The sequence below is a fragment of the Polypterus senegalus genome, chromosome 10 (assembly GCF_016835505.1).
Source record: "Polypterus senegalus isolate Bchr_013 chromosome 10, ASM1683550v1, whole genome shotgun sequence".
In the NCBI taxonomy this organism is placed as follows: Eukaryota; Metazoa; Chordata; class Cladistia; order Polypteriformes; family Polypteridae; genus Polypterus; species Polypterus senegalus.
In genome coordinates this window covers 177640638-177667439 of record NC_053163.1, presented here as the reverse complement: position 1 = coordinate 177667439, position 26802 = coordinate 177640638, and the positions used below count along the sequence as shown (strand labels likewise).

Sequence of the window (26802 nt, the reverse complement as noted above, 5' to 3'; positions counted from 1 at the left end):
GTAATTGTTGACTGTAATCTGAATTTTAAATCGCATATTAATCAGATCACTAGGACAGCATTTTTTCACTTAAGAAACATAAGTAAAGTTAGACCTCTTATATCACTGAAAGATGCTGAGAAATTAGTTCACGCGTTTGTTTTCAGTCGACTAGATTACTGTAACGCACTCCTCTCAGGACTACCCAAAAAAGATATAAATCGTTTGCAACGAGTGCAGAATGCAGCTGCTAGAATCCTAACTAGAAAAAGAAAATCTGAGCACATCTCTCCAGTTTTAATGTCACTACACTGGTTACCTGTGTCATTCAGGATTGACTTTAAAATTCTGCTTATGGTTTATAAAGCCTTAAATAATCTCGCCCCATCTTATATATCGGAATGTCTGACATGTTATATTCCAAATCGTAATCTTAGATCCTCAAATGAGTGTCTGCTTAGAATTCCAAGATCAAAACTTAAAAGAAGTGGTGAGGCGGGCGGCCTTCTGCTGCTACGCACTTAAAATCTGGAATAGCCTGCCAATAGGAATTCGCCTGGCTGATACAGTAGAGCACTTTAAAACACTGCTGAAAACACATTACTTTAACATGGCCTTTGTATAACTTCAATCTAACTTAATCCTGATACTCTGTATGTTCAATTCATCATAATAACTATTCATGGTGGCTCTAAAATCCGTACTGACCCCTACTCTCTTTTCTGTTTCTTTTTCCGGTTTCTGCGCCTGCACCACCACCACCTACTCAAAGCATCATGATGCTCCAACAATGATGGATGGATTAAAAGGCAGAAGTCTACGTGACCATCATCATCAAGCCCTTCCGTGAGAACCCTAAATCCAAAGAGGACTGTTTCATTTATGTCAGGCAGAATGCCCAGAGGGGACTGGGTGGTCTCATGGTCTGGAATCCCTACAGATTTTATTTTTTCTCCAGCCGTCTGGAGTTTTTTTTGTTTTTTCTGTCCCCCCTGGCCATTGAACCTTACTCTTATTGAATTTTAATTAATGTTGATTTATTTTGTTTTATAATTGTGTCTTTCATTTTTCTATTCTTTAATATGTAAAGCACTTTGAGCTACTGTTTGTATGAAAATGTGCTATATAAATAAATGTTGTTGTTGTTGTTAATGAGGAGCACTAGACTGGTCAGGTCTCTGTCTCAAAATACAGCTTGTTCCAGGCACTCAAACTTTTAAACTCGTGAGGATCGGAAGGAGAGGGGATAGGAGCCCTCATTGGGCAGTTTCTCGGAGCTGAAGGAAGAAAGAGAGAAGACACAATTAGCAACAGCAACCCCACTTGCCTTGGCGGATTGTCACACATCTTGAGTGAACCAGCGAGGAGATCCTTGGACCCGCAGGTGTAACAAAGGTCGTTGATTTCTTTTCTGATTTCTGAATTGTTTTGTTCCATTTATTGAACGTCTGCCCTTGAATTGTGTATTGGAATGTGTTTACCTTGGATTGCCAATTTAGGCGCATTCTGGTTGGCTTTACGCTATTGAACTGTTTACTTTTCATTGTGTTCGCAGAGGTTTCCATGTAGACTTGTCACATCAAGCCAAAGGTTTTAACTGTACCTCACTCTCACAACATACTTTTGTGCATTTTGAACTTTTACAGCCAGTTGTCCATTTTTAGTCGTGTGTAGGCCGCAGCCTGAGTGTAGCATTTGGAGTTTGTCTGCTTTGTGGCGAGCCTTTTCTGGGCAGGCTAGTATATTTCAAGGCTTGCTTTGTTGAGTTATTTTTGGAGGATTCCCACCCTTTTGTTGTGTTTGTGTTGCCGCATCACAACAGAAACATGTCACCATTCTCGGTCACCATGATTAATGAGTATGATTACCTTACCTTGAAACTTCTGTCTACTTTACATGGAAAAAGCCAGACAATTAGCACTACTGCACAGAGAGTGAGAAGGAAAGTTAAGGCCTATTCTTGATCAGATTTTCACTTGCTTAAGTTAATACTGGTTGCATGTTCTCTACAGGTTCTCATGCATTTTATCGGGGGGTCTCCAAAAGATGTATGTGTGCAGATAAGCAGATAAGATGACCTCATTAGTAAAGGCTTGGCCCAAGAGCAATTCAGGCCTATAATTGGCAGTTAATACTCGAGGCACAACAGAATAAAGTATATGACTTTTTTTAGAAATCAAGCAGGCTCTGCTGAGTCAGATCATTGATGAATTTCTGACAGCTGGTCTTGACGAAATTGTTAAAACCACAAGGATATCAGTTCTTAAAAGTGTACATACGCTTACTGCCTACTTCAGAAGTATAATGAGCCGCTGGCCTACTCTGTTTCTCTGTTACGCAACAAATTGTTTAATTAATACATTTTAGTATAATACTGAGATACGCTTCTCAAATCAATTAAACAGTAAGTGTGAGACATTTCACAAATTATAAACCAAAACTAAGATTAAAAATGAGAAGCTAGAGTTGGGAGGAAGAAGAAAAAGAAAAGAAGGCAAAGTGCTGTGTGCTGCTTTATTTGTGCTTGGTACTTTATTGTACGGTGCCTTGGTGGGAAATGAAGAGGAAGCGTTTCCCACATTAAAATAAAGCTGTGAGTGTTGTTGGACTTGTGCCTAGTGTCTGTCTGTGTCGGGTTTGGGAAGCTGGTGTGTCCCCTGGTTGACATGCAAGGTTAGGGACAGAACTGATGACAGATACAGTTGTGCTTGAAAATTTGTGAACCCTTTAGAATTTTCTATATTTCTGTATAAATATGACCTAAAACATCATCATATTTTCACTCAAGTCCTAAAAGTAGATAAAGAGAATCCAGTTAAACAAATGAGACAAAAATATTATACTTGGTCATTAATTTCTTAAGGAAAATGATCGAATATTACATATTTGTGAGTGGCAAAAGTATGTGAACCTCTAGGATGATCAGTTAGTTTGAAGGTGAAATTCGAGTCCGGTGTTTTCAATCAATGGGATGACAATCAAGTGTGAGTGGGCACCCTGTGTTATTTAAAGAACACATGTTTGTGGAAGTGTATCATGGCACGAACAAAGGAGATGTCTGAGGACCTCACAAAAAGAGCTGTTGATGCTCATCAGGCTGGAAAAGGTTCCAAAACCATCTCTAAAGAGTTTGGACTCCTCCAATCCAAAGTCATACAGATTGTGTACAAATGGAGGAAATTCATGACCATTGTTACCCTCCCCAGGAGTGGTCGACTAACAAAGATCACTCCAAGAGCAAGGCGTGTAATAGTCGGCGAGGTCACAAAGGACCCCAGGGTAACTTCTAAGCAACTGAAGGCCTCTCTCACATTGGCTAATGTTCATGTTCATGAGTCCATCATCAGGAAAACACTGAACAACAATGGTGTGCAAGGCAGGGTTGCAAGGAGAAAGCCACTGCTCTCCAAAAAAAAAAAAACATTCCTGCTCCTCTGCAGTTTGCTAAAGATGACGTGGACAAACCAGAAGGCTATTGGAAGCATGTTTTGTGGACGGATGAGACCAAAATAGAACTTCTTGGTTTAAATGAAAAGCGTCATGTTTGGAGAAAGGAAAACACTGCATTCCAGCATAAGAACCTTATCCCATCTGTGAAACATGGTGGTGGTAGTATCCTGGTTTGGGCCTGTTTTGCAGCATCTGAGCCAGGACAGCTTGCCTTCATTGAAGGAACAATGAATTCTGAATTATATCGGAGAATGGTAAAGGAAAATGTCAGGACATCTGTCCATGAACTGAATCTCAAGAGAAGGTGGGTCATGCAGCAAGACAACGACCTTAAGCACACAAGTCGTTTTGCCAAAGAATGGTTAAAGAAGAATAAAGTTAATGTTTTGGAATGTCCGAGTCAAAGTCCTGACCTTAATCCAATCGAAATGTTGTGGAAGGACCTGAAGCGAGCAGTTCATGTGAGGAAACCCACCAACATCCCAGAGTTGAAGCTGTTCTGTACGGAGGAATGGGCGAAAATTCCTCCAAGCCGGTGTGCAGGAATGATCAGAAGTTACTGGAAACGTTTAGTTACAGTTATTGGTGCAAAGGGGGGACACACCAGATACTGAAAGCAAAGGTTCACATACTTTTGCCACTCACAAATATATAATATTTGATCATTTACCTTAATAAATAAATGACCAAATATAATATTTTTTGTCTCATTTGTTTAACTGGTTTCTCTTTATCTACTTTTAGGACTTGAGTGAAAATCTGGTGATATTTTAGGTCATATTTATGCAGAAATATAGAAAATTCGAAAGGGTTCACAAACTTCAAGCACAACTGTAACTCAGTCAGTCAGTCATTTTCCAACCCACTGTATCCTAACATAGGGTCACAGGGATCTGCTGGAGCCAATCCCAGCCAGCACAGGGCACAAGGCAAGAACAATCCCCAGGCAGGGCGCCAGCCCACCGCTGAAAACAGATAACTAAATCTGTTAAAGCTCCAGCACCGCTCTCTTAAAGGTCCTAAGTTCGCCACTGCTTCTCGATCACTCGCCTCTATACTTTGGATAATTAAATGGATAAGCTATGGAGGTCAAGCTATAGAGTGGTTGGTTTTTAAAAATGGATGAATATATATTTTACTGGCGGTGCCTCAAGAATTACTCCATGCACAAATAAAAACATCACAGTTAAAATTTTGTTTTGTTCAAAGCTATGAACGCACACTTTATTCGCCCTTTATATCTGAAGATGATCAGAAATGGGGCAAGGATAAGCAGAATTCCTCACCTTAACCCAGTGGTTCTCAAACTGTAGGACGGGCCCCCTAGGGGGGGCACGAAGATGTCAAAAAAAGAAAACAAGAATTGAATATATGAAAAATACATCTATTGAAACCAAAACAAATTAACTTAAACTACATTCTGATACTAGAAAAATAAATATAGAGTTAGATAAATGTCCCTATTCGGATTCAGCGGGTTAGACAATGGATGGATGGATAAATGTCGATAAAAGTTAAGTAGGTATAATAAAATATGCATCTATGATATATCATTAATTAAAAAAGAACAGATTGGTATTAGTGGGCTCCTTTCAAAAAAACAGGGGGGCACAATTAAAACTGTTATGAAAACTCGGGTCGCAAATACGTAAAAGATGAGAAATGCTGCCTTAAGCCATGATATGTTCTCATGGAAAACGCCATTTTTATATTTATGGTAGTTAAGCCAGATATGGGTTTAACAGTATATGAGAATTTCCCAAGTTACGCTTACTAAAGCTTTGGTATATTAAAGGCAATACTTTATTTTAACTCTACGAATGTGAAAAAGAATCCTCCAATGACAATGTGCTCGGCAGTTATTCCAGCACTTGTTTTCCCCTTTTGGTTTGGTTTCATTGCAGTTAATAGAGACCTGGATAGACACTAATCCCATGAGTCCCTTTGTTAAACTTAAATCAGTTATTTTCATCATTACTGTGCAGCTGGAATCCCTTTGTTGAGCCCAGTGTTTCTTCAGCGACTGCTTTTGCTGAACTATTGTGAAAACACAGAGATTCTCCAGACATAAATAGGCTCTGGGGTATGAGGAGAGTCGAAGAACTCTAGATTTCATTAAAAGCTTTAGGCTTTACTCAAAAAAGAAAGCAACAATACGGGTGTCTGTGACACTCCTGGAGCACCGCCATCCACTTGAATAGCTCCTAATCGATGGAAAGCAGTCACAACTTTGTTTTTTAGCAACCCACTCCCTGATTAGAGGACTCCTAACCTTCACACTCTTAGGCTCCCTCCAGCCAGTTGTCCCATTTCACGCTTCCCCTCGAAATGCCAGCAAACGTTGTGATTCTGGGATTTTAACAAGTGCAGAATTGTCTATTTTCCATCCATCCATTCATTATCTAACCCGCCATATCCTAACTACAGGGTCACTGGAGCCAATCCCAGCCAACACAGGCAGCAAGGCAGGAAACAAACCCCGGGCAAGGCACCAGCCCACACACCAAGCACACACTAGAGACAATTTAGAATCGCCAATCCACCTAACCGGCATGTCTTTGGAGTGTGGGAGGAAACCCAGGCAGACAGAGGGAGAACATGCAAACTCCACACAGGGAGGACCCTGGAACCGAACCCAGGTCTCCTTACTCCTAACAGCAGTGCTACCACTGCACCACTGTGCCGCCCCTTGTCTATTTTCATTCAATATATTTTTTATTGTTAGCGAGCAGGTTATTCTTTGCTTCTTCCCAAATATTATCTTGTTTATAAATTTCAGATTGTAACATTTTGTGTGGGGCAGGATGGCACTGCTGCCTCGGGCTGAGAAGACCATGGTTTGTGTTCCAGGTCCCCCCCTTCATGTTCCCCGCTCTTAAAAATAAAGGTGCCAGGGTGGTTCTTCAGAGCAGTGCCATAGGGGAGCCATTTTTGGTTCCCAAAAAGACCCATCCACATGAACGTTCCAGATAGATCCGTTTATTTATTTGGATCTGTAACGGGCTCCCTACAGTAAATAACCACAAATAGACGGCAACAGATCTGTGAAATAGCAATGGCTGCTGATTTTCAAAGGACTCTACGGCGACAATAACATAGGTTTTCTTAATCTGTTAGTGTCCTGCTAGGTAGCTTACCATACATTTTTTCGACGTATTGAAGAGTTTTTCAAAGCAGAAACAACTGTCTTCACATGTAAAGAACTCTTAATGACAATAAAATGGTGCTTTGTCAACCAATAGTTCTACAAAAAAACACACAACCCATTAAGAACCTGTACTTTTAAAATGTTAAAAAGGTTAACTTCACTCTCATCCAAATTCCAAAACCACAGCAGAAAAGTAAGATTTCTTTTAATATTTAGTGAGAGCATTTTTATTGAAAGTAGCACCATAAAATCTCAGCTTCTCTGCATTCCATTTTTCATTGTGTCAAAAAAGTCACTTTACAGACTCGGGCAGGCAATGTCTACTTTTGTTAAACAGAGATGGCTTTCATTTACCTTGTGAGAAAACATCAGAAATCAGATTTTAACGCTTCGGTTGTTTTCTTAATAGCTGAACAGTGCAGACTAAATATGCATCTCTTTAAAGTACATGAAGGAATAACGGGAGCTGGAAATTCAAGATATGCTGCTTTACTTTATCAGTAGGACTTGAGTAACTGCTGGCAGCAAACACAGCTCTGATGCGGGGCTGTCGGTTCTCTTTACCTTCCATTGACAGCTTGTGATCTGTTCATTTTAGCCATTATTGATGAACATCATCAAACAAAGAGGAAATCGTTAGGCACCACTTTAACCCCTTATGTGCTAGAGGGTTTTGGCAACGTTGCACCAAAATCATGCTCCCAAAAATAAACAGCTATTATTCTGCTTATATAATACAGTGGTGTGAAAAACTATTTGCCCTCTTCCTGAATTCTTATTCTTTTGCATGTTTGTCACACAAAATGTTTCTGATCATCAAACACATTTAACCATTAGTCAAATATAACACAAGTAAACACAAAATGCAGTTTTTAAATGATGGTTTTTATTATTTAGGGAGAAAAAAAAATCCAAAAATAAACAGCGTTGAAAGCACAACATGTCCAGCATACGGTCGTCCAGGCGAGAGCGCACCTTCGTGCAGAGTATGCCAGCCGCTAAGAAAGCTTGCTCTGCCTCCACTGAAGTAGGCTGCACAGTCGCACAAAAAATGCTGCCAAACTCTGTCATTTTTAAATTTGACAAACTCGGCCATTCATACGAGGCTTTCAACACGAACAACTGATGTTCCAACTGCCGACTGGACCCGAGCTCTGCCCCAGTTGGAAACTTGACACCAGCCTGTACTGTCAACAGCATGTGCCACAGACGTCCATGAAGTCTTCCCCGTCCCGGCATTTGTGAGCTGCAGAGTGCAGACTCCTCCCAGTCCACTGTGCTCAGTCTTAGTGGGAGCCAGGAGACTGACGACTGCTGCTGGTCTGTTGTTGACTGAATTAATCGGCAACACACTACACTGTGGGCCAAAAAGCCATGCCACTTAATTATTTTCAGCTATAACTCTGTTATTTCTTGATCAATTTTTACACTTTTACACGCTTTATATGCGAGCTTGGCCGTTCCCGTTCACCCGGGAATTATAGCAGTTACATTCCCCGGAATGTGGGAATGAAAAATGTCAGGGAATCCCGGGCTCCCGATTACCAGACAACGTATTCCCTAGTGACAACGTATAGATATGTTCTTATCGAAATCTTTAGTGCCAGTCCATGATACCATTTGTGTTTACCACTAGACAGAATGAAACGTTACATTTTATCCACTCAATTGGGGTTCTTGTGCTGCAATTCACACATCCTCTTTTGCCTTCTGTTGCAGTTGCCCCACAGGCATTTAATGCCCCCTAGTGGAAACTCTTTAAGCAAGAAATCTGACAGGAGGAAGCTTGTTCACTCTTCCCAAAGTGTTTTCCACTAGCAAAGCACAGTACAAAATGAACAGCCCACCGCAATGGCTTTCTCTTCTTTTCCTCTCTGTGCCTCTCAGTCCTTCCACCTCCACTCTTCATCTGGCAAGCATCATCCTCTCCCTCCTGACTCAGATTCCCAGAATGAAGGCAGTGATTCCCAGAAGTACTTCTGATGTCCCGAAGGCTTGGCCTGGATAAGGCTGGAGCGGCACTAAGCAGGGTTCCCCAGTCACTACAGCACCCACTGGCAGCACTCACGGCACAGGGCTGTGTCACAGAACTCCATTTCCCATGAAGCACTGTGGGAAACCATGATGCTGCCACAACCCAGGGAGACTCCCATCTAGTGGCCCAAAGGAGGTACTGTAATATATATATTCTCTCCCTCAGGTCCTTCCAGTTCACAGGCATCCCAGCCGGTTAAGTGCCACAGCCGTCCACCACACCTTGTAACAGATATAACCTCATTCATTCAGGATCGGGTAGACATTATATAAAAATGTCAGCCTTTAAAAACTGAAATCTACAGCCAAAGATGAATTTGACTGTAGACTTGATTGCATTTGATTGCACTTTGCATCAACAACTAATGACAATTACACCAGGGATGGCGTCTTAAATCAGGTATCCAACACTAGAACTGAGCCATTAAACATCTGACAATCAAGCTTTGGGTAGGAAATCCATTTTAAAAAATATCATTAAGGAAAAAAAAATACAAAAACACACAGAATGAAATGTTGACGGCACTTGTTAAGATCGTGTTTTTGTTTGCCGTGTATTTTACCCCATGCTTTCATCATACTTCTAATTTTGCTCTTTACTTTTCCCCAGGATTTCTGCAGCATTAACCTCTTATCAGCTTTGTTTTGTGGTTTGTTTGTTGTCTTTGCTTACATAATGTTTGGATCCTCGTACAAGTGGAGAATGCATATGTTGAAGAGTTACGTACCTTGCACTGTTAAGTAGATTTGCACAGTCCTCGGGTTGTGCTGAGTTTGGACAGAACACGTGTACTGACCATCATCAGTGATGTCCACATTCTGTATTTGTAAGCTGTACTCCCGTTTACTTCCAATACTCGAAACAATTGACACACGAGGGTCCACCGACCACTTGTCCTCGCCGGCAAAAATGATACTGGATCTGTTCAGCCAGGCTCCTTTTGAAGTTACATCTGCAAGGTAGCATCTGAAAAGTAGAAAGGGGGCGCTCGTTAGAATTAAAGGCATTTACCAGCTTTTGCAGAACAGCTTTTACATATGCTTTTCGATTGGCTCATTTACACTGGAAGTCTTTATTTAAAATAGGAAACATTTTGACTGACAAATTTATGAATATTTACCATTTTTTGTTTTCACACATAGTAAAATTGATAGGACTCAATGCCCACTTTGACAACTTTCCACCACAATGTGTATTACATCCATCTGTTTCCCAAATCTGCTTAATCCATCCGCGATCTGATAGCTTTGGATTTCTGTTGTTCTTGGAGCAACATTCAATGTTTTATTCCAGGATAGTCATCCACTTTCGACCAATCAGCTTCAAAGTTAGCCTCTGACATCATAAAGCAGGGGCTGTGTGCACGGGAATCCACATCCTTTAGCAGTATCTTTTGAAAAATGTCTCCGTACCTTACAGATTTACATGAGGGCAGATATTTTTGATCCAATCTTGGGGAATTTGTTTATGCAGTTTTGAACATGAAATGTTGCTTTTGAATTTTTATTTCTTAAACCTGGAGATTATGCATGCCTTTTTGTGCTGTTCTTGCTTGGTGGTGTCAGGGGCTGACTTTAAAACTGATCAGACCCATTTTGTTAATAAAACAAATATATATCTTGCACACAAACTGATCAAAGTTTCTCCTATTAAGAACCAAAGTTCAAAGACATGGTCTAATACGCTATTTAACTAATCCGACATTAATCCTAGCGCATGTCTTTTGTCAGGCACGGGTGTCTGAGGATCAACTTCCCGGCTCAGACAAGTTGCAATACCCCACCCTGGCAAGAGGGGTCATCAATGCTAACATTGACGTCTCTTTTCTCCACAATAGCTCCAAGAAGCTGTCCAATGAGGGCACCTAAGCCACCTCCCCATTTAAATAAACCACACCTCTTCAGTCAGTTCAACATAAATACGGGCGCTCCCAGAAAATGGGGGTCTCAGTCTGAAGAATGCCGTCTGACATGATGGAGCTCCCTGACCCAGACCTGCTTGAGAGAGATGACAGTTTTGAGAAGGGCCTGAGGACACTGTGTAGACGTGTCAGCCACCATGGGTCACATACATACGCATGGGAGGCAGCTAAAGGGCTCGAATGAAGGGAATTCCACGCCAGACCAGAGGGTGCCATAGTGTGTTGATCCTTTCTCTCTTTCCACTGCAGAGCAGTTACGGGAAATTCCACCTGGCCCCGATGACGTCACTTCTGACGTTACCACTTTAGCCTTCGTTTAAAACTTCCATCTTTGCCTCAGCCAAATCAGTTCTGTTTAAGACTCCAATCTGTACACAATTGTGCAATCAATTTACCATTTTGCAGCCGGGTTCAAGTATACGGGAGGCTGCCCCATACCTTTTTGTTGCTCTTTGTCTATTCTTTGACAATGGGGACCAAGGTACAGTATATTAGCAATTAGTGTATAGGTTATATTCAGAGGTGGCAAAGCTAGTAAGTCACCATGCAGAGTACTGAGGAGTGATGGGATGTGTATGTGTTTCTGTGTCTTCGTGTGTCTGTTAAGCTTAGAGTGTGAGAGTTGACCAATACATAAAGAACTTGGTGATTTACACTCACTCTATAGTCATACAGTTACGATTTTCTAACATGTCCTAATGTTGTTCATGTTACTTACATTGCCATCTCTAAATTAACCAGCGTAAGTGAGTGTGCCCTTTGATATATGGTGTGGTATTGCGAGGTCCATGGCGATTGTACCATTTTAAATAAATAAATATGCGCTCAGGCCTGTGCGGGCTGTAGGTGCGTGTGGTAGCGTGGCAGAGCGATACTAAGCTGCAAATTAGGATGTTTGGCTCAGCGTACCTCATCAGTGATCCAGAGAGTGCAATCTACACCAGCAGACCTACATCCCTTGAAAAGGGTAGAAGAAGAAACCTGAGCAGGAAACACGAAGGTATCAAGTAAAGGGACAGAGAATGCCATCAACATGAAATTCAAGCCAATGTGATGGAAAGGAGGCAGAGCAGTTGGAAGCCCCATCAAAGGAACAAGAGATCAGCGTTCCAGGGGTGGAAAGTAAAGTGGAGGAATGGGGTACGATCGAGGTGTTCCTCCCAGGGAACCCATAAAAGCTGTAGCAGTGGGCATGGTGGAAGACCTGAAGGACAGCTGGTTCAGAGTGGTCCGGCAGACACCAAGGAAGGCAGCCAGGAACAGAATCCAGAAGTGGGAAACGCTGTTGCTGGAGTTTCCACTGGCTGAGCTGGAGAGACGAAGTTGAGAAGATGCACTGGGCTTGAGAGCGAGATAGAGAGAAAAAACCCAATGACTGCAAGGCTTAATTCTGTTTTTGTATCATTTGAATTACTCATCGATTGACTTTTTAACTCACGGAAGCGTCTATGACGGTGGTTCTCAACCTGTGCGGCGTTATGAAAAAAACATCTGTTGAAGCCAAAACAAATTAACTTAAACTACATTCTGATACTAGAAAAATAAACATAGAGTTAGATAAATATCGATAAAAGTTAAGTAGGTATAATGAAATATGCATCTACATTTCAAAAAAACATTACGGGGGCGCAATTAAAACTGTTATGAAAACTCGGGTCGCAAATACTTAAAGGTTGAGAAACGCTGGTCTATGAGTTTATCTATTTCTTTGACGGCACTGCATGATTTACACCTTATCACAAAACATTACGTTATAAAATCACAAAGCACTACCTCTTGCTTACTGTGTCTGCCCTCCTCGGACATGTTATCGATGGTTTTGGGTTCGAGTGCTGCAGTCACAGACCGGCATCCCATTCAGGTTTGACTCCTACCAGGTGCGTTACACACTCCGTCTAACTGCAATTCAGAAATTGAATGGATGGATAGAAATTTTAATGGAAAATAATTTCTAATCTTATGTTCTAAGATTCGACTGTCACCTGGCATTGCTTTGTATTTCATATCAGGTAGGTTTCAAGATGCGATGCTGCTGCACTGCGCATATGTCATGTGTCGCAGCCTTATGGATATTTCTTAAATGATCTCATTTGTGTAGCAACATTTTCGTGAAATGTAAAAGGAATAAGTCATGTACCGTGCCTGATCTCTGCGGGGTAAATTATAATATGGTTCTATTCATTGCTACTTACTTTCTTGCTTGGAATTTCTTTTGCCGCCACTATGGAAAAGCTGGCTAGCACATGAGTCATCGGTGTATCAGCCGCTAGGGAGGCAATTTACAGAACAAAGGAGCTTGATAAATGCTACAGTTTAGAGACTAAGGTTTCAGTAATCATATTTTTTTGTGTTTTGTAGAGCCATTGCAGTGATAAAAAAAAAAGTGTGCATATTTATTATGAATTCAAAGTTCATTGATTTATTTGGATTATTGGTCACAGATCTACTTCATCCCTCAAGTGAAAACAAAAGTGTTTGTATTAGCCGGTCTTAAATTTCATAGCAGACTAATCAGGAGATACTCTCTGAAGCCACCTGGTACACAGTCAAAGGGGACAGCGGTGCCAAAAGGGTCTCCCGTCTCGTTTCCCAATTGTATCTTGTACCCTGAGACTACAATAAGGCTTTGAGTTTGCAAGTGAATAATGAAATGAAACGGCCGTATGACAAGATCAGAAATGAGCACAAGATGTTTGTATTGCGTGAATTTGAATATGAAAGTCACTATATAATAATGACTGCCTAATTAATAAAAACTGGCTTAATTAAAATACTGATAGAGTATCACACAGACCCCATATGCCGTTGCTTAAGGGCCCCTCTGATACTCTCATGCGTTTTTTTAGCTCTGACATTTTACTTGAATATTTTCAGTGATTATGAGTAAGCCGTCATCATCCATTTCTACTGAAGAGCTCAAATGTAATTAATTAATGGCTCATTTGACCTACAGTGACTGTAAGCATCCGGAACGGCCTTATTCCCAATGAGCTGTATAGGAATAAAATGGTCTTTAAAATATGAACAGTATATGCACTGTAGGTGGTAGAAGCGCTGAAGAAAAATCAAAATAACATAATTAAAATATTTCTGGAAGATATTCTGGTTCCTTGCAATGCTCATTCCACCTACATACAGAGCAAATATTTAAATAAGTAATTATACATTATATCGGTAATTAAATAATGTGAGAAATAATATCAAAATAAAGTATATGTACTTCCCAGCTCCGGAGACCAGGGTTCAACTCCCATCTGTTTCACTGTGTTTGTGTATGGAGTTTGCACATTCTCCCATGATGACATTGTTTTTTTTCCCCAAGTGTGTGTCTAAATTAGCCGAATTAAAGTTTATGGCATCAACGAAAAGCACTTTAATCTCTGAGGTACTTTTTATATTAATTCCATTTAGAACATTAGAACAATCTAGATGAGAACAGACCCTTCAACCCAACAAAGCTCTCCAGTCCCATCCAATTAACGCTTCTAAAATAACATTTTGAAAGTTTTGACCACACACACTCCTTGGTCACTTATTCCATGTATCTGTGGTTTTCTGTGTAAAGTAAAACTTCCTAATGTTTGTGTGAAATTTACCCTTAATAAGTTTCTGTGTCCCCGTGTTCTTGATGAACTCATTTTAAAGTCACAGTCTCGATTCACTGGACTAATTCCCTTTATAATTTTAAACACGTCAATCATGTCACCTCTTAATCTTCTTTTGTTTAAACTGTAAAGGCTCAGCTCTTTTAATCTCTCCTCATAATTCATCCCCTGTAGCCCTGGAGTCAGTCTAGTCGCTCTTCTCTGGACTTACTCCTATGCTGCTATGTCCATTTTGTAGCCTGGAGACCAAAACTGCACACAGGACTCCAGATGAGGCCTCACCAGTGTGTTATAAAGATTGAGCAGAACCTCCTGTGACTTGTACTCCACACATCAGGGTGCTAAATAACCTAACTTTACTGTTTGTCTTCATAATGGCTTCTGAAAATGTCTGGACGTTGATAGTGTCGAGTCCACTGGAACTCCTAAATCCTTCTCATAAGGTGGACTTTTGAGTTTCAGACCTCCCATTCTGTATTCAAACCTAACATTTTACTTCCTTTACATTTGTATTGTATTGACCCCCTTCTTTTTGACACTCACTGCATGCCCAAACTACCTGGAAAAGGGTCTCTCTTTTTGAACTGCCTTTCCCAAGGTTTCTTCCAGTTTTTCCCTACATGGGGTTTTTTTGGGAGTTTTTCCTTGTCTTCTTAGAGAGTCAAGGCTGGGGGGCTGTCTTGAGGCAGGGCCTGCTAAAGCCCATTGCAACACTTTTTATGTGATTTTGGGCTATACAGAAATAAATTGTATTGTATTGTATTTGCTGACACTAAATTTCATCTGCCAGAAATCGGCCCAAGCCTGTAGGCTGTCCAATTCCCACTGTAATGATTCAATGGACTCAAGATGATCAGCCAATCCCCCTAGTTTGGTAGCATCGGCAAAGTTAACCAGCTTGTTACTTATATTCCTAACCAAATCTCTCTCTATATAAAATCCATCGTCTGTTTGTTTGTATGTCTTTTCACGACAGAACTACTTAACCGATTTAGATCAGGTTTTTGTTCTATTATTTGCTTGAACATTCTGGTTGATTTTGTGACTTCTGTGATCACGTTTAGTATCATAGTTCGCTTACAGGAGCGATTTATTCACACTAATCCGAGACAGAGGCTCCGGGCTGAGTGGACTGTGTGACGTGAGGAGGGAAGAATCAGGCAGGGCCCTCATCAATCACTCGCCAGCCTCCGTTCGAATTGGTCTACCTTTGGCCACGTTTTTGGACCGTTCCTTGCCTCTGCTTAGCTAGCGATACCTGTTTTTTTATTGATTTTTAAAGTTTGTCCTATTTCACTACTAGGCGGGCGGAGTCATTTGTATAATTAAAAATAGCAGCAGCCCCAGCGCTGAACCCTGCTGGACGCCACTCTTAACATCGGCCAATTCTGATGAGATCCCTCACATCGTCACCCTCTGCTTCTTGTGTCTGAGCCAATTCTGTACCCATCTACAAACATCATCCTGAAGTTCCACTTCTTTTAGTTTGAGGCCCAACCTCTCATGTGGCATTTTATCAAGTGCTTTCTGAAAGTCAAAATAAATAATATCATCTGCTCCACCTTTGATCATATCCTATTGTTGCTTCCTCATAGAATTCCAGCATATTAGTAAAACATGCCCTCTCTCGTCTGAACCCATGCTGACTGTTCAGTTAAACTCCTGTTCTTGCCATGGGCTGCTCAGTCATTCCCTTAATAATTCCTTCCATTATTTTACCTGTGATGGACGTTAAGTTTGCTAGCCTGTAGTTGCTTGGATCTGCCCAGTCACCCTTTTTATATAACAGGATAATATTTGCCATTTTCTTGGTCTTTGGAATTTCCCCAGTGCCATCTCCAATGATGGACAAGTTAATACTGGATATGCTTAAACTGTTATTGTTAATTTATACATACGTCCTACTAAATGTTACCTATTCAACATTCACTCAGCACAAATAGGCTCAAATACAAAGCAAGATTATCTCAACACTGGCCGGGGCTGACTACCTCGACTTTAATATCTTATAAGGGGCTGGAAACCGATCTGCTCACAAGACTTCTCTGCCAAGATTCGCGGATGTGTCGACCCCATCTTCAGATTGCTTTCCTGAAAGGCCTAACCTTCAGAATACACTAGCAAAAATCAGAAGCCGTTACTCATGTTCGATTTTTGTATTCTGATGGCCACCTTTGAAGCCACTACACAATCAACAGAAGCCAAGGGCTAATCACTGCACCTTACAGTAAGTGACTTACATTGGCACAGTTTAACAATCATCGGTCATTGCTAAATGTCAGTAAACAACAGGACAACTTCAGCAAAGCGGTACTCAAACTATTTCTATCATTACATATGTTTATTTGAAGAAAAAAACACCTAAGGTGTAAATTTTAAATTTGAATCATTCCAATCAGGGTCACACAGCAAGTTTCATATCAGGTGGATTTGCGGTCTTTGTTATGATGCTTGGGAGTGGAGCTGTGGTCTCCCAACACAACAGAAAGTCTCTTTCTCTCGTAAGAGGAGAACGGGCATCATGGCCAGAACAGAGAATGTTACATTATGTGGATGGGACGCCAATACAATGACACAGGCAAATTGGCCAGTGGGAATAAGAATAACTTTGTGCCCGGCTGGCATGACATAACAGATAGACTAGTGGAAGATGACAGTCAGGAACTGTTCCGTCCCCGATATGGTGGCTGTAGTCCTCATGAGGCAATCCAGCCGGGACAACTGCAGGGGTATTTGGGAGATGGAGTCTGGAAATGCAGCCCCGTTGGGGTCCTCATGTGCCGACAGATGGTGCTGATAGGAGAGGACCTCCCTACTTTATTTTTGGCCCGAAAGTGCTTCCCAGACAACAACGCATGGCACCGGAAGCATTCCTGGGTCTGTCTAAAAAGGAGTCTGCTGCCTCACTTTATTCAAGTCCGAGTCAGGATGCAACACTCAAAACGGAGAAAGAGAAAGAAATATTTTGATTTATTTGTTATTGTGAGTTATTATTGGAGAGAGGATTATTAAAAACTGCTTTTGGTGAATAAATATTCTTTATTTTATCACATCAGTGAGTGCTGTATTGCTGTGGCTGTAGTTTGGGCTCTCTGGCACCTCCTTGTGGTCATACACTCTTTTAATGTTTCTTTTAAAATCCTTTGAATTTAAAGTGCCGTGCTGACTGCCTTATGCAAGATTCTGTATTAGTCAAAAAACTGGAACATCCGATATGTTCCCATGATCTCACTGAATGTTATGTTTATTTTAAGGTCCCCAAAACTCCTTTTCAAATATTCTTCCAAGCATATACACACTGGTCATTTTATTTAAACATATTCTTTCTAATACACAATGCTACTCTTTTAACAGTTTTATGCTTATCTTCCCAAAATTCCTGTCTATGTCTATTTTGCATACATCCCAAAATTTTATCTAGTCCAAAATTCGACACCCTTGGTAAACTACCTCATGAAAATTAATGAGGTCATTTGTGCCTGCCTGCTGTTTCAGTTGCAGAACATTTCCCACATAAGCTCTGAGCCCGCAAGTTAAGAATTATTATATTATATTATATTTATGTATCTAGATTGCAAATACCATACATTGCATCAATGTTTATATTGCTCACTACACGTCAATATTGCTGCTACTTCTTTGTCTTGTCTTTGCACAATGTATTGTCTTGTTTGTATTTTAATTTTAATTCTATTTCTAACTTACTTTTAGTTTATTATTTGCACTTCATGTTGTTACACTGTGGACCCTGAGTTTGTAATTTCGTCTATCTGTATACTTGTATATGGTTGAGATGACAATAAAGTTCGCTTTGACTTTGACTAAATAATTCTAAAATGAAAACACGCTAAAATGAAACATACAAATTAAGTACTACAAGTCGTTTTTACCATACTGTACATGCACAGTTTTGTAACAGCAGTATAGTGAGTTAATCGCGGTGGGAGCAGGATTGACACTCTGACACTCTGCTTTGGGCCACTTTTGACAGAATACTGTAAGGCATCACTCTCTTGGATCTCTAATGGACAGCGTAAGTTCAGAAAATGAACAAATGGATAGATGAGGATTCTTTTTGTCCAACTATAGGGGCACTCAGATCAGCAGGTACGTGTAGGCAGGACAATAATATGTCTAACAACCTCTTCTCTCTTATGATTATCTATATACTCTACCTAGAAGTGTTATTTCAATGGTGAATTTGCCCACTTAAAATCAATCAGAGTTCAATATACTATGTTTTTTGAAAACCTGAAATTGTGTAGAAAAGAATCACATTTGAATTACATTAATATTATTAAGCTAATTCATAATATAAAATAAAGCTGCAAACAGAGAATATTTGACATTTTGATATCAGTGGCTGTGAAAATCACAATATGTCAATAACTCGAGGATCTGTGTCAGGACAGGTTTAGCACTGGGGGTTCGATTACAATACGAATAAAGCCCACATTATTTTTTATACCTGAACCTCCTCCCCAGTCAAGCCTCTTTCCTTCAGACCTTCATTAACTTTATCTATCCACCTCCGCTTTGGCCTCCCTCACTTTCTCTTCCCCTGGACTTCCATTCCCATCACTCTCTTGTCTCTCCTCATCAAGTGTCCATACCACTTCCTGTATCTTTTTTAGCTATCTCTCCCACTTTTGTTGCACCTCTGATTTCTTATTCTGTCCTTTTTGTAACTCCACATATCCATCTCTACATTTTCATTTCTGTCACATCTAATTTCTCCTCCTGCACTCCCTTCAATGCCCATGTTTCCATACGTCATTGGTGGTCCTACCACTGTCTTAAAAACCTTACCATTAAACTTTGTCTTAATTCTTCAGTCAAACAACAGTCCTTTGTTATTGATTACATATCCTTGATCGAAAGTTGAAAAGAAAGACTTCTCACTAGAGACAGAGCTCCTTGGAAAGTGTCCAGCAGCTAAACAAATAGCAATCAAACTCTATTTAAATGTCTGTGGTTCCTCTCAAAGTGTTAGAAAGGTAAAAAAATGAACCACTCTATTCTTGCAACACAGCACCAATTGAACCAAACTAAACACTGAAATGAGTACATGGGAAGACATTTAATATGTGGGCAAGAGAGGGAATGTTAGTACAGGGGAAGAAAAACCAAAAGAGCTTGACTGGTGTGGAGCTGCAGGACCAAATTGTAAGGAGGAGGTTGACCAAGCACATTGAAACCACACAGAAGTGAGAAACGATGAAGAGGAAGAAGAAGACTCAATAACTAAGCAACTGCCATCTCAAAAAATGTCATCTGGGATAGAATGAAGAGTACATAAAGACTGTACGAACCCACCCAGGTCGTAGAATTTTTTTGTATTGCTTATATTATTTGCTGCTCTTGGTTATCATTCAAATAAATATCATTTTAAGTAAACTCAGTGTCTCAGTCTGATTAAAGATTTCCAGTATTGCAGACAGCATAATTGTTTGTTCCTTGTCTAGCTGTAGTCCTTTAAGGGTACAAAGGGCAGTGATGTCATCTATTGCTGTTAAACCGGGTCCAAATAAAGAAGTGAAATTAAAAGACAATCTCAGGCTGCGAGCAGCCAGCCATTAGATGTCCCTAGGGCTGAATATGTGGGACACAAGACAGACAGTGAGACAGGTAAGAGGTTACAGGTAACAATTACAGATCTGTTTTTGACATTTCTTCTTCTTCTTTCTGAAGATATGAGGTTGTATCGGTATATTTTCTGTTAGTTGCATGTCACAGGTAAACTAATAACAAGATAAAACACCACAGATGAATAAGCAATATGGCTGCCACCTACACTGCCACCTTTCAATTTTTCAATGTTCTCGGAATGCTTTAAATTATTACATCATTTGCTTTGTTAAATGTTCAAACTGTGAAAGATGCTTGATCTAATATTATCTGACTTCATTGGAAACTCAGCAGGGCTGGACGCAACTTGTCTACACAGCACTACAAGTCCCCGACTGCCATAAAAGAGAAATTATGCATTAGCTCTGGCAATGTCTGTTTGGCCTTATTTGTATAAAAGTTGCTTCCTCCCGTGCCTCAGGGTGCTTTAGACATCCCAACAACATTTCATTTCATTCTTTGCACCCTGAAGAGAAGTATTTCAAACTGTAGCTTTGGGAACCAACTAACTGAAGTGTCCAAGGATAGAAGGACAATTATTGTAGCTGAAAAATCTACGCCGCGTCTAATAGCTGTACGGTATGGCAATTGAAAGCAGCTATCTCATTGCTACAACGAGCACAAGAGGCAATTACAAGCCCCTCAAGGTACTGTAAGAGCATAGAAAATGACTGACAAGAAGTTCACATCACACTGCCCTGACAATGCAGAAAAAAATGACGCCCATTTCTGTAAAAGTATTGCCCCTTTTTGTGTTTAATACTGTAAAGTAACGTTCTCTGACTAATCACATGAGCCTGTGGGAGTGCTTTAGTTTGGAACCTGCTAGAAACAGAAGCAGTTGTGTTTCTCCTGCAATAACATCACACAGTTGTATTTATTCATGCTTTTTGTGATCAACATTGGCTATTAGCATTCAAAGCTGAATGGGCGTAATATAGAAACAATGAGTCATTAGCTGTAAAAAAAAATACAGGAGTTATAAATATGAGATTCAAATGATCATGTCTTTGCTATGTGATTTGTTTCAAGGCACTGCAGTAGTTCTACGTTTTAGGGGCTGGGAACCTCACTGCTCCTGCTTTAACCTGGATCTATTCTTCACCATATTCCTATAGGTTTCCACCAGTGCTTCCCCTACAATTACATCACACCTGTGGTCTCCAGTCCCCCTCCACTCCCTGGACTGTGTGTCTTTGCAGATCAATTGAGGAGAAAGCTGAGAAAACTCTGCATAAACAAGGCTTTAGGGCTTTATATAATCTGCCCCAGGGCGCTAAAAACATGTACCAACCAGCCTCAGCACCAGTTCTCCCTTTCTCCGAATTTGCAGAAGGCTCCCCAGCTCTTGAAAACATCCTGTGTGGTCCAAATGCCGAAGAAAGGACATTCTAGTGACCCCAAGGACTTCAGACAAGTTTCTCTTACTTCATACATCATGAAGACCTTTGAGAGGTCGGTCCTAAAACAGCTACAACCTCTTGTTTCGTAACATATGGATCCTCTGAAGCTGGTCTATCAGGCACTTACAGGTGTGTTGGATTCTCTCATCTGAGGATATTTTTTGACTTTTCCAGTGCATTTAACACCATTCTGCCTCATTGATGCTTCCACAATCTGGATTATGGAGTACCTGACCAACAGAGAGCAGTTTTCGAGGCAGAGGGGATGTGTGTCAGAAACGGTGGAGTGTGATACTGGAGCACTTCAGGGAACTGTCTTCCAGTGCAATACCAGCACTTGTCATCTACAGAAACCTGGATCGATTCTTGACCACATTCCTATAGGTTTCCACCTGTGCTCCCCTGGTCCAAACACACGCTTTTAACAATTTGTAGATCTAAAATGTGTGACCAGTAGGTGGAATTGCAGCATAACCTAAAACAACCACAAATACATGAGTCACAGGTTCAAAAAATGTTTATTTTAAGAAAATACCTTCACAGGTTCTCCACAAGCAAAATTCTCTCTTCTCTCTCTTTCTCTCTTGTTCATTTCTCCACTTCTCCCGGGCCAGTGTGGACCAGCTCTTCTTCTAATTGTGAATCTCTTTTATGAGCTTGAGCCACTTCTTTTATCTTAGACCTAGGAGCACTTCCAGTGCTGGGACATAGCCCATGTGAAGCAACTCATAGTCAAGCAGAAGTCCCTGAAAACAGGGTCCACAAATCCCCACATCACCCTATGAGAGATGGGAATGGAAGGCTGGTCCATAAGACTACAGTTTCCAGTATACCTTATGGGTGTCCATAGTGGTAATGCCACCCAAGGATGCTGCCACCTACTGTGTTGGGGGAGTATGTAGCCCTGGCTGGTTGTCTCCCCCAGTCTTTCCTTCACACTGGCCTCCTGGATGGGTACTGCTCCTCAGTCCAACCCTTCCAGGATGCCAGCATACCCACTTTCAGACTGGCATCTTCTTGGCTAAGACAAGGAACACCCTGCCTTTCTTCCTGTGCCTCCCATCAAGGTAAGGAATCTTGCCCAATCCCAGCAGGGATGTCCTTGAACTGAGTGTTCATGTGGTCATATTTTTAGCTTCTGAACTATCATTCTGTCTTGGATGGATGTCCTTTGTCCAGTTCACCCTGAGCCTGACACAGAGAAAGTGAGCTGAGTTTAGATATGATATCGTTGGTGATAGGAGTAGACGTATAATGCCTGTGCTTATTGAAATTATTTGGAAAGAAGAGCAAAAGATCAGGAGAAGACACAAGGCTTTAAAGTGCTTGGCAGATCTCGATGTTAGTAATGGATGGAGGTAATGGACCAAAAAAGGCTAATTAATCAGCAAACCCACTTTTTTTGAGTAAGAGACAATCCTGTGAAAGAGAGCCAAGCAAAATTCAGCAAGCAAAGCAACCAAATATTGGTCCTTAACCAAAATAAACATGAGGCCATGCAGATACCGTCAAGTTCAAGAAATTATTATATTAGCCCATCAAAAAGAATATATTTATAGTGTGTTAAAAAGAATGTACATGAATCTATATACGACCTGCCATTACTATGACCCAAACATTATGCTGCCCAGAAATGTAGAAATAGTGTTGTCATTTCTACACGGTGTGACCAAAATGAATGCAAATCCCCTTAAATGAAAGTCTGCAATGTGCTCTTAAATCACATCTGAATTGTTTGATTTGTAATTTTAAATTGTAAAATGAGGGGTCAATCAAGGAAAAATGGGTCTTTGTTCCAAATGTTATGGAGGGTGCCCCTCATCTACCTGCCTATTTAAGAAAATACAACATAATTATATATAATTTTTATAAGTATTATTTTTTTATAGAAAGCATTGTGCCTTTATATTTTCTTTTGCTTTTGAATATTGCCTATTTCCCAATCTTTACATAATACAGTTTAAACATGTTCATTTGTGCTAATTAATGTTTTATTATTTCCTCATAATGTACTCTGCTGGCTAAGCAGTAGATTAGAATTTCTACAGAAAGTATACAAGAAACATATTTCTCTGTGAACACCATTGACAGTGTTTCATATGTATAGAACAGTACTCTTTTTCTTTCTCATTTTTCAAGTTTTAAGAGATGTATTTTTTTTTACTAATGGTGCACAGGCAGATTAAGTGAATTGCATTTTTAATATTAGTTGGCAGGCTGGTTCCATACAGTTGATAAATCGCACAGCCAACAATGAGGCACTTCATCTCCCGTTTCATGTACTCGACTATATCTAAAGGCACAGAAGACAACTGCCATCTAATTACGCTCAGCAGGTCTTCACTGTTGCTTCACATTTTTCCTGATTTGCTTTCAGTTTGCTTTCTTTCTAACATCACTTTTAGATAAGCTCACTTCTTTATTTACAAGTCAGGCAGCGTCTCAGAAAATGTCAAAACTATTACAGTGTCATGGAGCACAAGAGTGTATCAAGTGCAAAACAGGCACCAAGTCTAAAGGGGTTGCCAGTCCATCAGAGGGCATATCACCCTCACTCACTCACATCTGGCTAAATTAAGAGTCACTGCATGGGCATTTTATTAAGATTTGAGGAAGCAAAAATGACAGTACTGGACACTAACAATCACTAGCAATTCCCAGTTTATCCATATGAGTGTCCCACCAGTAGTAAAACATGACCCTGGGAAACAGGCACCTTCTGTCCTTCTAAGCAGACATCCCTTCTGGGAAAGGCACCCAGACCCATCCCAGGTGGGATGCCCAATCATCTCTGTCCTTCCTTTGCGGCCTGAGTTCCTGGCAAGGAATCAGCTTTCATCCTGGTCAGGACAGCTGCTTCTCTAATACAGGCAATCATACTATCTATCTATTATATAGTGTCTTTTCTATCTATCTAGAAACAAACTTGAGAACATCTGCACCCTGCACAACATTCCCCTACAATTGCATCACACCTGTGCTCTTCAGCTCCCATCCACTGCCTGGACTGCGTTTCTCTACTGATCAAGTGAGGAGAGAGCTGGGAAAACTCTGAATAAACAAGGCTTCAGAGCCGAATTGAATCAGCTCCAGGGTGCTGAAAACATGTGCCAGCCAGCTCGGTGGGGTCCTTCAGCATCTGCTCTCCCTTTCCCTGAATTTGAAGACGGTTCCCAAGCTGTGGAAAACATCCTGTGTGGTCCCATCACCAAAGAATGATATTCCAGTGATCCCAAAGACTTTAGACCAGTTGATCTTACTTCATACATCATGAAGAACTTTGAGAGGCTGGTCCTAAAACAGCTACAACCCCTGGTCTCAGAACAGCTGGCCTATCGGGTACATATAGGTGTGATGGATGCTCTCATCTCACTTTTCTAGTGCTTTTAACACCATTCTGCCTCATCAATGCTCCCACAATCTCCTTGATCATGGACTACCTGACAGCAGTTTGTGTGGTGGAGGGGATGTGTGTCAGAAATGCTGATGTGTAATATTGGAACACCTCAGGGAACTGCCTTGTCTCTCTTCCTGCTCACCTTCTACACAACAGACTTCCAGTGCAATACCAGAATTTGCCATCTACAGAAAGTTTCAGATGACTTGCCCATAATTGACTCATCTTCTTATTAATGTAGCCTAAGTACAGAAAAGGAGGACTTTGTCTTGTAGTGCAGAGAGAACCGCCTGCAACTCAACATCAGCAAGACAAAAGAGCTGGTGATGGACTTCCAGTGTGGCAAGAAGCCTCTGAGATAAGTCATCAATCAGGGGGAGGATGTGGAAGTGGTGCAGAGCTACAAGTACCTGGGGGTACACATTAACAAAAATAACTGGACTGGTCTGACAACACAGTCATGCTGGACTAGAAGGGCCAGAGAGTGTGCAGCAAACTGCTGGAAATGTTCTACCAGTCTGTGGTAGCCAGTGATGTTTCATGCTATGATCTTCTATGGAAGCAACTTGAGGTCAAAAGAAGCAGAATACCTGAACAAACGTATCAGGAAAGCCTGCTCCAGCACCGGGTGAACCCTGACACGCTGGAAGCTGTTGTGGAAAAGGGGACAGTGTCAAAATTCGATGCAAAGCTGAACAATCCCTTCCATCCCCTCCAGTAGGTGCTGTCTTGAAGAACTTTAAACCACTGGCTCACTCCACCACAGTGTGTTAAGAAGCGCCTCTGTGGGGCTTTTCTGCCCACTGCTCTCAGACAATTCAGTGCTTCTACCCGATAGACTTGATAAGTTTATTTATTTATTCATTCATTATCAATTGATTCATTGATTGGATGTATTATCTATCATGTGAGTCTGTATTCTTCTTTCTGCTACTGTGTGCATTTGAATTTCCCCATAGTACCTTTCACATCTATCTATCTATCTATTATATAGTTCCTTTCACATCTGTCTATCAATCTATTTATTATATAGTGCCTTTCACATATATCTATCGATCTATTTATTATATAGTACCTTTCACATCTATCTATCTATCTATTATATAGTTCCTTTCACATCTGTTTATCGATCTATTTACTATATATTGCCTTTCACGTCTATCTGTCTATTTATCTATTATATAGTACCTTTCATATCTATTGATCTATTTATTATATTGTGCCTTTCATATCTATATATCTGAGACTATTATTTATTATATAGTGCCTTTCACATCTATATATCTGAGACTATTATTTATTATATAGTACCTTTCACATCTGTCTATTTATCTATTATATAGTACCTTTCATATCTATCGATCTATTTATTATATTGTGCCTTTCATATCTATATCTATCTGTCTGTCTATCTGAGACTATTATTTATTATATTGTGCCTTTCATATCTATCTATCTATTTATTATATTGTGCCTTTCATATCTATCTATCTGAGACTATTATTTATTATATCGTGCCTTTCTTATCTATCTATCTATCTTTGGGCTCAGGAAACTCCCTATAGATCAACCTCGGCAAAATACAGAATTTGTTTCATCTTCTGTAAATGACATTCATTGTAAAAAAAAATCAAATTCTTTCTGGAAAGGGAGATATTAAATATAATTATACAGTAGGGTCTGAAGTTGGGCAAATGATGTTGATGAAAGTCCCAATGGAATCATCACTGCAAACAACTGACACTAACAGAATGTTGCGTTTTTAGAAGGCAGTGTGTTGCACTCTAGTTCAGTCCCGGATGCCCCACACTGCTGCAGGTTTTCATTCCAACCTATTTACTCCTTCTTTTCATTGAACTCCCAAGTCAAACAAGCATTACGTTATATATAAATACATTACGTCATACTTCCCACTTTGTGTTTTTTTTTGTTTTTTTTTTTTGCGTCAGTTTAGAAAATAAAAATTGGTCATTTTTTCTACTGAATGACTCAGGTATTTAGATACAAACAAATTGGTTTATATTGTTTGTGTTTTGTTCATTTTATATTTTCTGGTTATTTATGACCATTATTTAGTAATATGCACAGAAAATGGGTAACACTAAAATAACTTCCCTTTAGCAGGGGGTGTCACTTGACCTGGTGGCTACTGTGCTTGTCATGAATTGTTAGTATTCAGAAATAATTAAACTGCACAGTAATAGTTCATTGACAAAAAAAAAAAAATGACAGTAGT

At 40.3% G+C, this 26802-nt stretch overlaps 1 protein-coding gene across 1 annotated transcript in view; it reads right to left on the bottom strand.

The window, feature by feature from the left end:
* The window catches only part of LOC120538322 (neuronal growth regulator 1-like), a 238603-nt gene extending 228984 nt beyond the window's left edge, over window positions 1–9619 (bottom strand). The window contains exon 1 of the mRNA XM_039767784.1: window positions 9340–9619. Coding sequence (XP_039623718.1) covers window positions 9340–9619 — 280 coding nt within the window. The remainder of the gene's footprint in view (window positions 1–9339) is intronic.
* Window positions 9620–26802: the final 17183 nt, after the last annotated feature.